This window comes from Schistocerca gregaria, chromosome 4 (assembly GCF_023897955.1).
Source record: "Schistocerca gregaria isolate iqSchGreg1 chromosome 4, iqSchGreg1.2, whole genome shotgun sequence".
In the NCBI taxonomy this organism is placed as follows: Eukaryota; Metazoa; Arthropoda; class Insecta; order Orthoptera; family Acrididae; genus Schistocerca; species Schistocerca gregaria.
In genome coordinates this window covers 42,381,646-42,397,336 of record NC_064923.1, presented here as the reverse complement: position 1 = coordinate 42,397,336, position 15,691 = coordinate 42,381,646, and the positions used below count along the sequence as shown (strand labels likewise).

Sequence of the window (15,691 nt, the reverse complement as noted above, 5' to 3'; positions counted from 1 at the left end):
GATTTTGTATTTATAACCCTGTAGTCACCTGACCAGAAGTCTTGTTCCTCCTGCCACTAATTCCCTCTATAGCTAACTTTAACCTATCCATTTCCCTTTTTAAATTTTGTAACCTACGTGCTCGATTAAGGGATCTGACATTCCGCGCTCCGATCCGTAGAAAGCTAGTTTTCTTTCTCCTGATAACGACATCCTCCTGAGTAGTCCCCGCCCGGAGACCCGAATGGGGGACTATTTTACCTCCGGAATATTTTACCCAAGAGGACGCCATCATCACTTAACCATACAGAAAAGCTGCGTGCCCTCGGGAAAATTACCAAACTATCTGTTTAATAAGTCACTGCTGTAAAATATTAACACGTATTCTTTACAGCCCGTATTCGTGGTCGTGCGGTTTCGTTCTCGCTTCCCACGCCCGGGTTCCCGGGTTCGATTCCGGGCGGGGTCAGGGATTTTCTCTGCCCTGTGATGGCTGGGTGTTGCGTGAATGTCCTTAGGTTAGTTAGGTTTAAGTAGTTCTAAGTTCTAGGGGACTGATGACCATAGCTGTTAAGTCCCATAGTGCTCAGAGCCAATTCTTTACAGACGAATGGAAAAACTGGTACAAGCCGACCTCAGGGAAGATCACTTTGGATTCCAGAAAAATGTAGGAAGTATTAACTCTAATACTTCTCATGGGAGATAGATTAAGGAAAGGCAAGACAGCGCTTATAATATTTGTAAGAGAAAGCTTTTGAGAATGTTGAACAGAATACTCTTTCAAATTCTAGAGGTGGCAGGGGGAGGCAATGGTTTACAAGGGAGTGAGCGTTGTAGTCTATCTCTGATGTTATTTAATCTATATATTCACAAGCTGTAAGAGAAGCAAAAGAAGAAATTGGAGTAGGAATTAAAAGTCTAGGGAGGAGAAATAAAAATTTTGATGTTTGCAGATGACACTGTAATTCTGTCAGAGACACTAAACTACTTGGAATAGCAGTTGAACGGATGAGACAGTGTCTTGAAAGGAGGCTATAAGATGAACATCAACAAAAGCAAAACGAGTATAATGGAATGCAATCGAATTGAATCAGGTGATGGTGAGGGAAGTAGATTAGGAAATGAGACACTTAAAATAGTAGAATAGTTTTGTTATTTGGGCAGCAAAATAACTGATGATGGTTGAAGAAGAGAGGATATAAAATGTAGACTGGCGATGGTAAGGAAAGCTTTTCTGAAGAAGAGAAATTTTTTAACATCGAGTATAGATTTAAGTGTCAGGAAGTCATTTCTGAAAGTATTTGTATACTGTGTAGCCATGTATGGAAGTGAAACATGGACGATAAATAGTTAAGAAAAGGAAATAAAATTGGGGGGAAGAGAACTTTGTGGTAGAACCTGACTAAAAGAAGGGATCGTTTCGTAGGACACATTCTGAGGCTCAAGGGATAACCAATTTGGTACTGGAGGGAAGCGTGGAGGGTAAAAATCGTAAACGGAGACCAAGAGATGAATACAGTTAGCAGATTCAGAAGGATGTCGCTTGCAGTACTTACGCGGAGATAAAGAGGCCTTTGGACTGAAGACCACAGCAACAACAACTATCATGGAAAATGATCAAACATCGTAAGAATATATTTATTACCTGTTTGTGTCCTATTAAAAGGTCCCAGGACATACAACCCTAACAAAGAGAGTGGTTTGTCAGGTGTCCTTGTAACAGAATTTTCCGATGACTCAAATGTGCTCGTTGTGCACATGGGATGCAGTTCCTTACATACCGTTTTACATCACTGCAACGCGTTTTCCAACGAAACTTTCAGCTACACATTTCTCAGTTGTCTGTCTTCGTCTGTGACCCTGTAATACTTCGTCGTGTGCTGACGTAATACTTCGAGTCTCAGCGCTGCAGCAACTACAGTGCTAGGTCTGCACTTTGTAGATCGGCACAGCAAGCCTTCTTGCGTTTCAGACTGATGGTGCTATCGAAACAATTGACTTTCACTGTCAACCTCTTGTACCTTTATCCACTCTGACTTCCACTACCACTTGCGAAGCTACTATCGTTGTCTGTTTGACTCCGAACTTATGAATTACCTCATAATCAAACTCACTTAATTTTAATACCCATCGTGCAACTCGACCTAAATGATCTTTCAACCCTAGTAACCGTTTTAAGATGTGTGGTCTGTAACCAGTTTGAATTTACGACCGTACAAGTGGCAAATAAAATAAGAGATTCCGTATATAAGTGCCAACATTTATTTTTCAGTTGTTGAATAATTAGTTTCAGCCTTATTCAATTGTCTGGCGGCATATGCCACCGAATGTTCTTTTCTATCAACATTCTTACTTAAGACATAGCGTCATTAGACGCGTCACACGCAATTATGAACTGCTGTTGAAAGTCGGGGAATATTAACACAGGACTTGATATTAATCCTTGAGTTTCTCGAACCCTTCTTGGTGATGTGATGTCCACTGAAATCTAATATCTTTTCGTAGCAATTTAATTAATGGTCGTGGAATTTCAGCGAGGCTCTTCATGAACGTGTGATAGTAATTGGATAACCCAATGAATGACTGTAATTGTTTAGTAGTTTGTGGTGTCGGGAAATAACGTATGGCGGAAGCAAGCTGAGTATTCGTCCTCATTCTGTCTTGACAGATGACATGCCCGAGGTAAGTTATTTGTGTCCCAGCAAAATGGCAATGTAAGGTGTGCTGCCCTCGGTTTACTAAAGACTTCATCCGGGCGTTTAATATACTCTTATATAGTTTGTGAATAGACGACTACATCCTCAAGATATACCACACAGATTTTCGTTTTTAATCCACGATGTACCCTATCCAATAGTCGTACGAAGGTAGCTAGAGCATTTTTCAGTCCAAATGGCATTCGTCGGTATTGGTAATGAGCAGAATTTGCTGTGAAAGCAGGAAACACTTCCATCTAGTGATAACCACTTCTAAGATCATGAGAAATATTTACATTTTCCTAGGTTGTCTAATGCTTCATTTATGTTCGGTACTGGATATTACTCCATTGTGGTTCGTGCGTTCATGTAACGATAGTGACAGTAAAATGTCAACTGGCTTTTAGGGTACAAGGACAATATTTGTCGACTACGGGCTATCGCTATACTCGATAATACTCTCATTCCATTCCTGATCTATAAATTCGTCTACTAAAGGCTGTTGCTGTTTCGCTATCCTGTATGGTTCTCTATAAACTGGTGGATTGCCGCCTTATGGTGTGCGGTGTTGTGTGATAAGTGTTGCTGATAGTGGACAATCTGAACTGAATAAGTCTCAATATTATAGCAACAAAGCTTCTACGGCTTCTCGTTCACTATCTTTTAAGTGACGAACCTTGTAACGTAGTACAGACGCATCGACGGTCTGTTTGATGCTTCAATCACAGCGTGAGCCTTCGATATCCTCGTCTTCGAGTATCTCTAAACTCGCTACAAGTAATCGTTTCGGGATACTCACTTCATCTGTCGGAAAGTTATCTAAGCTTACCGGAACTATCAGTTGCCCATTAACGTTGGTTGCGAGCGCAAAGCTTCTTCGTATAAACAATGCAGCAGAACTTCTGTGAAGTTTGCAAGGTATATGACGAGGTATTGGCGGAAGTACAGCTGTGAGAAGGGGTACTGAATCTTGCTTGGAAAACGCATCGGCAGAGCTCTAGCCCACCAAAGGAAAAGGTCCCAGTTTCGAGTGCTGGTCCAGCACACAATTTCAATCTGCCAGGAAATATTTTTGCTTGTCGTATTGGAACAAGAAGCGTTCAATCATAAATCAGACGAATTAGGGCTAATATGACATTACTTCTGAATCTTTCTCCGCCTAACAATAAATTAGTTCACGTGCAGTGTGAGAGCTTACGTTGTCATGATGAATACGTCGTTTCCTGTTGTTTTCCAGGCTTTATACACAAATTGGAACAAACGAATTCTCATGTAATGTTCGACAGTTAACAATTCTTCGAATCAATACGGTAAGGAGGATGCCGTATGTCCTCAGTGGCCAGAGAAATGTTGGAACTGCTTCTTTGATTGTTGATTAGTTTCTCGCTCGTATGAATATAGCAAAGTTTCTTCTCGTGTTAACGTTGTTGTATTCATATTTTTCATTTCGTCATTCGAATTTCTTTGAGCTTGTCATTACACCAAATGACAGAAGGCTGTTTCTGAGCTTCGCGCTGTCGGACTGGGATCCACTGCCAACAGATTTTTTTCGCACCTAAATGTCCATGCATCTTTCCGAAAACAATATACCTCTTTTCGATGTTGTATTATGCTAAGTGTTTCATAGTAGGGATGACGGTAACAAAGTTCGTATAGGTAATAAACTTTCATCAGCAGAGGAGATCTGTGAATATAGTTCCTGTTTTTGCTGTGACAGAAGCCATAAAATAACTGTATCGTCCTGTTAATAACGCAATTAGGGTCAGTCTTTTATACGTAGCAAGAATTTGTCCAAGTGTTTGCTTTGTTTCTTCAAGGAACTGATGTATTGACGACGTGAGCGTTGCATTCAAATGATTTTCACATTGCTCCACATTGTAGTTCTCAAATTTCTCTAACATATTTTTATCTACATCAACAACATTTATCTACGTTTTTCCTTCTTTCCCCTAACGTTTATCTTGTCTAGTAGACAGGTCGCTTTTATAGCATTTGGAAAATTTTATTTTGATACTTTGCTGCGTTTATCATAAGAATAAATCTAGTCTAAACATTACACAATGTATTCTTACGAATTTGATGGAATCGCATTGGACTTCGTTTTATGTAGAGTGGAAGCGAAGATTTGTCGAGTACAGGTAAGTACGAAAATTTGGATACGTTATGTGCAGTGTCTTAGGCGTCCATCGACTCCGCGATAATTCGGGACAACATGTTTACCGGCGCATTTAAGGAGACCAGCACCTGCCAACAAATAATCCAGTTAACCTGCAGTCATGTGAACAGCTGCACGTAAGTGTAAAAGGAGACGAGCAGAGACCCAATGGAGCTTCGTTATTCAATTTTTGAACGGAGTGAAGTAATATACAGCAAACCTTCGGCAGTACGCTCATTAGGGGACCAGATGGACAACGTAACACGCTTTAGTCCTTAGCTACAATAGTACTGTAATTAAAACCAAAACTGATGAAAATACCTAAGTTAAGCACAGTGTAATATTTCTGCGTTGCACTGAGTGACGTAAAAGCGTACTGCACGGATTTCACTATGTAGTTAAATATGGAAGCCACTGAAGGAATTACTTACAGTCTGTGGTCTGGCAGTCTCTGAATTCCTTCCACATATGAATCTGGGTACGACAGCTCAGCACTGGAGCAGTTATCTCCTGCGTTGACAACGAGGCGATCAGCAACAAAATCCACGTAGCCGTCCAGAGCCACATTTTCTCCTTTTATGAAGTGCAGTTCTTGGTACCCCAGCGTTCGGCAGGGACACGTCACAAAGCTTCGCGCATTAGCTCCAGCACCACTGGCAGCTTAAATATCTTGTTATTTCTCGCCACAGATCAGTTCTACTGGGTTCGGATTGCAGTGGTACGGTGGCAACTGGAGGACTTCACTTTTTGTAAAGTGTGCTCGACATAATCCAGAGAAAGAGCATTTGTTTTCCTACTCTAAACAATCTTTTATAAAATATCGATAATGAATAATTTATATTTGCAATGAAAACTGCAATTTTGCGTGCTGCATGTAATCACAGACAAGAAGATTTTAATTTTTCATAAGAACTATGTATAAGTGCGTGTTAATTAGCATACATTTGACGCATTTTATATTTAAATCATGTAGATAAACGTATCAAAGAAAAAATATAAAAAAAACAAAGCGAAATTTGAAACAGTGATCCATTGAATACACGATTACCATCCTCGAACGTAACTGATTAAGCAGCCCATTTCGTATGTAAAATTGCACGAAAGAAAGTTTCTGGGAAAAGCCGTTTCCCTCTGTAAACTGTCGAAAAACATTATGAAGAACGTGTTTGTCTTCACTACGCAGCATTAAGCAGTGTCAGCCGGTTTTACAGCGCGCCTATCAGAGCACATCTGGAGTTTACAGAGACAGCGACTGCTCAAGATTTTTGAAATAAAAATTACGTAGCTAAAGCAATATTAAAACAAACAATGATGGCCATTAATACATTAGAATATCGTAAGGTTTCATTCACAGTAATACAGTTACGAGATATCTGATACGTAAGACCCACTTCCAAGAGAGCCAAAATACCAATGTACAATCGTGCTCAAAAGTATCCGAACGACCTGAATTTCATTTAGCCTGATTCGCATGCAATCCGCATGACGCAGCTGTCTAGCAGGTCCTGTAGTCGCTCCTTGGTACAGTCGTTTGACTATTGAAAATGGGTCCAACAAGTCACGACTAGAAAACACTGCTCTGTATCGCAATAACTCAAGATGTAAAGAAATACGACGATACTACAAATATCAGGGAACACCTTATCACAGATAAGACTGTCCATATTTATTACAATAAATGTCATACCTGAAATGTTACCACTCTCATTATTACGTCAGATTGGTAATCCAAGTTGTAAGTTCGTCGTATTCATGACTTTCTCTTCAAAGTAACATACCGTACTTATTATTTAACACAAAATGACATTAAAAATTTAAGTTATTCACGAGCAGCTAGTTGAGAAAATGTATGAACTTCAAATGACACGACGAACCGTCTCATTCTGCATATGGATTCAAACCCAGGTCATCCAGACAAAGCAAAGATCAGGCGACTGACGGAAACTTACAGCCATTCCTGACTATGCATATACCTCGATTTTAGACAGTATCAGTTAGCAAAATCAACTTTAAATTACATAACGTAAACATTTTTAACGGACGAGAATTCCTACCCAGCATCTATCGTCCCTGTTAACGAACTGTGAGAGATGTTAAATATTGCTTCTTCACAAGTAACTTACTTGAAATTCCGTGAGGTGAAGCTTTGTTGGACAGGGATTCGAACCCAGAACCCAATCGGATTGATATCAAAGCACAATCAACTGCGATATATCGGATTTTCTCGGCAGTAGCTAGATGTTTTAACTGAAATGACGAGACGTAACATTAATTTTTTCTTCCAGGGCTCCAACGCGGCACCTATCACTGTTATATTCTAGATAAAACGAACGTTAAATAAGGGTTTGTAACACCAGCAACGACATGTGAGCGTGTTTGAACTAGAAATGATGTAACGAAGAGTTCAGTGCTGACTGTCTCTGAGCACTATGGGACTAAACATCTGAGGCCATCAGTCCCCTAGAACTTAGAACTACTTAAACCTAACTAACCTAAGGACATCACACACACCCAAGCCCGAGGCAGGATTCGAACCTGCAGCCGTAGCGGTTGCGCGATTCCAAACTGAAGCGCCTAGAACCGCTAGGCTACACCGGCCGTCTCAGTGCTGACTGGGAATCGATCCCCACACATGTCGTTGCTGACTACACACAGAGACGTCAGCTACCGAATTTTTCTCCACCAGAAGCTGCGACTAACATCCTTGAACTTAGTGATCTCGCAAATAGTTCTGTGTCTCACTGGGAGTCAAAAGCGTCAGAAATCGTTATTGCTGACAACGAATGAAAATACATTAAAATTATAATCCACCAGCAGACAGGTGTTATCATTCTAAAGCTTGATAATACATAATGACAACTTCAGTGCCGGGCCAGGATTCGAACCCTTTCACGCGCAGTAAGTGCAGATGTTGAGGAATCTGCAGTTTTGAACAAACAACAAATTGTAGCCGAGCTGTATTGTCACGGAGGGACATTCCCAGTTCAGAACCAATTTTATCGACATACAGAAGCTCAAATAAAAGATGAAATAAGTGTCCTGTGTTCCTACATACCGTTTGTTTCGTCACTGTAAGTAAATAACTAGTATAAGAAAGGTTACTGGTGACAGAGTTTCTACATGTCACCACTCCTGACTTCATTGTGGCCCAACCTAATGTCTACTTGTAAAGAAAGAATATCGTGTTTAATGTGAATTTCAGACCAAAATGTCATTATACCTTCTTCACTTGGCGTAGTCAGAACAGAAGAGAATCTCTCTCTCAGTATCAAACATCATCGGCAGAAGTTGGAATCAAAGACAGACCGTAAGTATATGTATCTATCATCAATCCAACAGACCACCAAATCATCTTCTCTCTGACTCTTTATTCTATCATAACGCCGTTACGCCACACTGGATGAGAATTCTGACACACAGGCTTCCTGTAGTGGTTTGCAGCATGTTCAGTACATTCATTTACTTGGTTGACCGAATCGCCATGAACTAGCTGCCTCGGCTACCCAGTGCATACATTTGACTCTATTTTCTAATCACCGAAATAAAGTCACGTAACTGCCACCTACGCAGAACTGCTAACAGTGCAGGGCGCAGAAATTTAAAAAGAAAGTGTTCCTTTCCACTTGAGCTGCTCCACTGCGCTATCTATTTGTTAAAAACGTCGAGCAGTTCAAAAGAAAAGCCTTAACGGTCTATCTCTCGGAAGCCTACATCCGGCCATATGCATTATCTCACAACACTGTGGAATACGGAAGTTCTGAAGGAATGGTTGTTGACCTCACGAGCTGCTGTAGCTACGTGTCAGCTAGTAGCATAACGGTAAGCATCGCGCACTTCAGCTAAGACGTCGCGAGTTCGAGTACATTGACTGCTACATTTTTTAAAACGCAATTATGCTGTCTGCTGAAGTTATCAATCTAATGGAACTTTGAACATAATTCCTTTCATTAAAAGGAAGGTCAGCGTTGGCCGTAATATTGATGTTTTATTGATAGCAGAATCGATTTTCGATCACACAGTGATCACCTTTGGTGCTGTACAAATTTTTATTGTGATCGCTTCTCAGTTTTGGTTATTGATAACTTGATACCAGTGTCTGAGTTTAATTTGTACAACACCGAAGATGATGACAATGTGATGGAAAATCGATTCTGCTATCAATAAAACATCAATATTACGGCCAACGCTGACCTTCATTTTAATTTAACACATATGGTCGTTGGACACACAGCACTCCATGGAGTCGCCAATCAATAATTGCTTTCACTTCTCAACCCAAAATAGTCGCATGTGGTAAAATGGCTAACTTCTGCGACATTTGGTCTTTTCAAGTTTAATAGACGGCCAGGCAGTAGATGCATCTTGAAACTTTTGTATTATGTATGGGGAGAGCACATCGTGCCAAAATACGTCAGAAAAGTATTTTCTACGTTAGCTGTCGTTTGTTAGTGGAATTTTATTCTTCTTCAAATCTTGTTTGACGGCTTTAACTCAGAACAAGTTTTCTATATGCATGTAATCAATAAACTGCATGTGCATTGTCAGACTGTTATAGATAACATCAGAGAATTCGCATATATCGTTGATGATTAATTTCTCTTTAATGTTTACTATTGTTTTAACAACACTAAAAGAAACCTTACGAAAATTGTGCACTGTATTGTAAGAAATGAAATAAAACTACCCATGATAACCTTACGACTAAAGTCTGTTTTAATAAAACTGAATATCTGTACACAAGCGTGCCTCTATCGGCACGAATTAGTAAAATACTACTCACTTAGATTTCGGTTGGGTCTGTGTTTTATTGGTATGCTGTGTCAAATTCCAGAGGTATACAAATGTGGCATTTCGTAAATAAAGTTATGTATTCCTAGAAACTCAAAATTTGTTTGTCAGGAGCGGAAAGAGGCGTTACCTGTTGTGCAGCATTGTAAGTTTTTCTCCATTGCACTATGAGCCGAAAGTATTTTCTTGCGATTTACTTATCGATATTTGATATGACTGCTTGTAGCTCTTTCACAGAAGGGATGAAAACGTTACAGTCAGCGAGACCGGAACTGTGAACCATAACAGACGCTTTTTCACAGGCAGCACATTGCCGCAGAGGTGGCGAAGATTTATGTGGCTTTGCTTTCCCTCACGAGGTCAATAGTGGCTAGAACTCGTAAACCGCTTTTCAAAGGACAGATTAGTTGCGATTTCCACGTGCAACAACTTTCCTGGGATAAAAACCGTAAATTTACAATCTTTTGTTACACATCAAGCGATAATAACTCAAATTATTCAATGGAAATGACAGGAGAAATCAAGTGAACTTTGAGATGAATGTTGGACCTTTATAGATCTTTACGAGCTTCCTTCTTAATCCATGTCTTCTTTTCCCAGGTGTCCTAGAAATGATAACCTCTTTTTCAAGGTCTCCGATGTTTTCTCCAACTTTTTGTAGATTTCATTGTTGCTCCGAAGGTTCCAGCCGGTTTCACCCTGGACTAGAAGATCCATGTTTTTCCGTAGTATTCTTCTTTATAGTATCTCCAGATTTTCTACCTTGTAATTCATTGAGAGTCATTTGCTCACATACAAGCACTCAGTTTTTGCCACAGCACTGTAGTACTTTATTATGGCATTCCCAGAGATGCACTTTTTTTTTGTAAATGTTTTTAGTTAATCCGTAGGCTTTCTCCATTTTTGAGATCCGGTCCCCCACAGCAGCTCTCTCCAATTTTTTTTACTATCTCAATCCGTCCAATATCTGTTTCAAGCAATTGTGGTCCATTTCTGTCACTTGTCACGAACTTAGTCTTCTCTTACAAGATCCTAAGTCCTGTCTCGCCTGCGATCCTTTCTAGTAGATTGATCTGCATGGGCGCTTCTTCTAAGTACTCTGGAAGTATTTCAAACTCATCAGCGAAAGCCAAGCAGTTGGCTTTGATTCCTCCCCATTTTCTTCATAGACAGATTGGACTAATCCCTTGATTTTAAAGTTCGGAATTCCAAATGCTCATCATCTACTCCAGGAGACATCTTAAATACTATTGGTGATAATCCATCGGCCTGTCGCACATTCGTCTTTATTTCAAATGGGTGGGGCAATTCTCCGATAAACTTCCCTTTGAAAGTTGTGCCTGTTAAGGTTTCTCTGATAATATTTCCCAGCTCGTTTTTGACACAAAATTTTCTGATGATCCTATCTAGGGTCTCTCTGCCCACCGAGTCAAAGGCTTTTTTTGAAGTCAATGCAAGAAATCACTATACTTTTGCCATTCACCATTCTGTGTCGTGTTATTGATTTCAGATTAAAAATTCGTTCGGCACAGGAGCGGCATTCTGGAACCCACCCTGGTACTCGGCAAATTGTTTATCTAGGATTGCTTCAGTTCAAATTCAAATGGTTCAAATGACTCTGAGCACTATGGAACTCAACGTCTGAGGTCATCAGTCCCCTAGACTTAGAACTACTTAAACCTAAGGACATCACACACACCCATGCCCGAGGCAGGATTCGAACCTGCGACCGTAGCAGCCGGGTGGTTCCGGACTGAGCGTCTAGAACCGCTCGGCCACCGCGGCCAGCTGCTTCAGTTCTATTCTGCAGTGTCTTTGAGACGATTTGTAGATGACTGGGAGAAGTGAGACGCCTCTGCAGTTGTATACATCTTGTTTCTCACCTTTCCTACGAAATGGGTCGATCAGTGCCGTTTTCCATTCAACTGCAACTGAATTCAGTGGTACAGTCTGCAAAATTTGTTGGAAATAGTAGTAAAGAAATAAGATATAACCTTTTATTATTTTATTTCTTTACTACTGACTCTATTTCCAAAAAAAATTGCAGACAATATTCACATGTACGACTGAATGCAGTTGCAAAAATATGTTATTGTATGACACATGGTTCAGAAGATATGCCGTTATCAACACAGACGCGCATAGAGCCGCCCCATCATGCGTGACGTTTTAATTTATTATTTCTTTACTACTAAATCTGTTCGCCCCACGCGTCGCAGACAGTTTCCAACGGCACTACTGTATGCACCTCCAAAATTGAGATGTGGGCAGACGAAACTACTGCAGGATGAAATTCGCTCGTGATGTAGTTGAAATATGTGTACAAATCAGTGTGAAATATGTTAAATGTATGTGACACTTACGTATGCAGGTAAGGTCTAGCTTCAAAAACTCTACCTGAAATCATGAATCGATTTAACCACACTTGTTACACATATTATTTACTGTATGGATAGAAATACTGTGACGTTTAAAACGAGCTACCTCCAGTTAGGTTGGGAGTGATAACATGGAAAGGGAAGGGGAGAGGAGGAGGTGGATGGAGAGGGGAAAGAAAAGATGGACAAAGGGACGGGGAGCAGGGACAGAAAAAGACAAGAAGAGGTGGATTTAGAGGGGGAGGGGAGGAGGTGAGAGGTGATGCACAGAGGCAGGGTAAGGCGAACTAACGGAAGCGGCATGTACACGTACCCAGGCAACGCCTGGTGCTCAGCTGTGTCCTGTAATTCACTCAGTCTGTGGCCTTATCAGCTAAAGCGTTCTTTTCAGTTACACGTAACATTCCTAGCGTTCCAGATCCCACACACGCGAGCATGTGCAAGTTACACATTGCCAATAAATTCAGTTACTTCGTGTTGGTATTCAAGGTATGTTCTCCATGTTAAAAGGTTTCGGCGACCGCAGCTGTCCCCGACGTCTCACAGATGCTGACATCTGTCGTCGTGAATCCGTATGTGGACTGGAATGGCACTGAGTGCATGGGAACCACCCCTGGAGACCGTGTATGCAACTACAACTGCAGGAAGGTGAGACCCCAACTAAGCACTGTCTAATGCTCTAACTGTAACTTACCATGTATTTATTATTACTTTCTATTTTATTTCTTGTCATTTATACCTAGCGATTCAGACAGGTCATATTTTGACGATATTATGTTGCACATTTACTTAACGGGAAGCTTATGCGGTTTCTTAGTGTTTTACGAATGTTGCAGCATTTATACTTGCATACTTGAATGCAAGTGGGAAACGGAAATGCTTAAAATTAACAATTTTTGCTTTAAGAAGATGGGAAAATAGGAATATACGGAAGTGTTTACTGTTGAAGGCTCCACCCCCCAATGCTGTCCAGGAGGGAGTACCTAACAAAGAGACTGAGGCTTTCGCTCGTGGACATACCCTGCCCAATCGACTACTACTAGCCATCAGAGGCTGGGGAAATCAGCAAAACTTCCCAGTCTCTCGCCCACAGTTGATATGGTCACACATCTACGTTAGGTTCCTTTTCTTCCGTCTGTTCTGAACAACTGCATGTACTTCATATCTTCACTTACCTTAAAATCTAATGTTAGTTTCTGTAACACTCCAGTTTCCACGAACTTTTAATTACTATGTGTGTGTGTGTGTGTGTGTGTGTGTGTGTGTGTATTGTGTCTTGCTAATGAAACAGTCAGTATTGTTCCATGTCTAAGATATATGGTTCACCTTCATTAGCAATTAGCAATTCTACAGTATCACAGAACAGAAAAAGAAATGGAAAGTCCAGCACGGAATAACGACAGTATTAATGAAAGGATAAATTCCTCGCAGACGGGCACAGCAAAAAGACTGTTACACAAATGACTTTCGGTCAAAAGGCCTTCTTCAAACATAGAAAACTCACACATTCAAGCAAGCACAACTCACACAAACATGACAACTACTGAGGCCACTCGGTATAAAACTGTCCCTGATAGGAGAAGCAATCTGAGCGGTGGTGGCAAGGAGGAGACTGGGGAATGGAGGGGTGATATCAGGGTAGGGGGGGGGGAGTGTGTACTGCTGCTTGCGGGGGCATGCAGGGATGTGATGGGGCAGGGTAGCTGCACTTGCGCTGTCTGAAGAGGTGGAGACAGAACATGAGAGAACAGAAGGGGGAAAGGAGGTAGAGGTGTGGGCATTGGTTGAATAGAAGGCTGTGTATTGCTGGACTGGGAGCAGGAAAGGGAATACAGACAGGGACTGGTGAAGTTACAGGAATGTAGGGTATACTGCAGGGAGAGTTCCCATCTGCACCATTTAGAAGAGCTTCTGTGTAAAGAGGAGCCACATGCCACAGGCAGTGAATCAGTAATTGAAGTGGAGCACATTGTGTTGAGCAACATGTTCAGCAACTCTGTGATCCAGCTGTCTCTTGGCCACAGCTTGGCAGCGGCTATTCATGCAGACAGAATCAAAATCTGCTCCCCTCTCTGCCCCACGCCGAGCTACGCTTTCAATAGTATACGACAACTTGTAATAATTTGCATTCGTTACAGTACTTTTACTGTAACTACGTTGTGAAACACACTAACGCTTTAAACAGCCATATAGCCATCAACCCGGTCAAACTAACAATCGGTCACTGCTGTTTGTGAACATCAGAGCAAACTGGCCCCTCAGACTCGAGTACAGTACTCTCGTTGCATACCACAGCGAACAACACCCCCCCATCCCTCCTCTACTGCACCGCCTCTCTCTCTCTCTCTCTCTCTCTCTCTCTCTCTCTCCCCCTCCCTCCATCTCTCCCTCTCTATACCAGCAGCCACGTGTCCTGCTACCTCACAGGAGTATCCTCGCACCACTGCAGAACCAAACTTGAAGAACTCGAGGGCAAATGGCTTGCAGCGCAAGCTTAAATGGTCTTCACCTTCAGATCAGCGTCTCTGGTCGAAAGACTAAACCACCGACGATCATTGATAACTAGAGAGGTACCACTCTGGCTGTAAAGCCACTGCGCATGGTTCAGGTGGAAAGGGTACTGAGAAGGATACTTCTCATTTCTGGGCACGACAAGAGGTAGTCAAAACATTGGAATAGAATGTGATTCATTTGTTCTAGTCCTGGGTTGTACTGATCAGGAGAGGAATTCTCCTTTGTTGCTAGATGGTAGGAAGGTGGGAGGCGGTAGGTGGCTGGAGAAGCAAGTCCAGGAGATCCGTTGTGCACCAGGTTAGGAGACTAATTTCGGTTAGCGAAAGCCTCAGTGAGGCTCTTGCTAAATTTGGAGAGGGACTCATCATCACCGAAAATGTGTTGGCGACTGGTGACTAGGCTGTATGTAATGAGCGGCAACTGTTGAGGAGAAGTTGATAGGTTGGATATGGATGGAGGTACTTATGTAGCCATCTTTGAGGTGGAGGTCAACATTTAGGAAGTTGGCTTTTCGGGTTTAGGACGACCAGAATGAGGGAGAAGGTGTTGAGTTTCTTTAGGATTGTGGATGGGATGTCCTCACCCTTGACCCAGATCATGAAAATTTCGTCAACGAATCTGAACCAGGAGAGAGGTTTGGGATTCTGGGTAGTTAGGAAGGGCTCCTCTACTTGAAACATGATCACATTAGAACAAGCTGGGACCATAGAGGTGGCCATTACTGTTGGATTTGTTCATAGGTAATGCCTCCAAAGGTAATTGAATTGCAGGTGAGGATGTTGAAGGTGATGGTGTCCAGGAAGGAAGTAGTAGGTTTGGAATCAATTGGGCATTGGGAAAGGTAGTGTCCAATGTTCGCAATACCATGGACATTACGGATGTCAGTGTACAGGGATACAGCATCGATAGTAACAAGTAGATTACCATGTGCTAAAGGAAAAGGAACTGTGGACAATTGGTGGAGGAAATGGTTGGTGTCTTTGATATTGGAGGGTAAGTAACAGGTAATAGGCTCAACATGTTGGTATATGAGAGCAGAGATTCTCTAAGTGGCAGCACAGTAACTGGCCACAGTGGTGTATACTGCTAGTTAAATTTATAGTATTTACGAAGCATGTACAAGGTAGGAGGGCGAAGAGTGGTACGAGTGAGCCTTTGTCACTAGGTAGAATTATAAGGGT

The 15,691-nt window shown here is 41.6% G+C and overlaps 1 protein-coding gene across 7 annotated transcripts in view; it reads left to right on the top strand.

Annotated features, from left to right (window-relative positions):
• LOC126266854 (mucin-5AC-like) overlaps positions 1-15,691 on the top strand; it is a 622,221-nt gene that overhangs the window by 11,284 nt on the left and 595,246 nt on the right. For 5 of the 7 annotated variants that reach the window (XM_049971468.1, XM_049971466.1, XM_049971467.1 and 2 more), the window contains exon 2: positions 12,507-12,644. The exons of the other annotated variants lie outside the window; for them this stretch is intronic. In XM_049971468.1, coding sequence (XP_049827425.1) covers positions 12,507-12,644 — 138 coding nt within the window. The remainder of the gene's footprint in view (positions 1-12,506; positions 12,645-15,691) is intronic. 7 annotated transcript variants of the gene reach the window in all.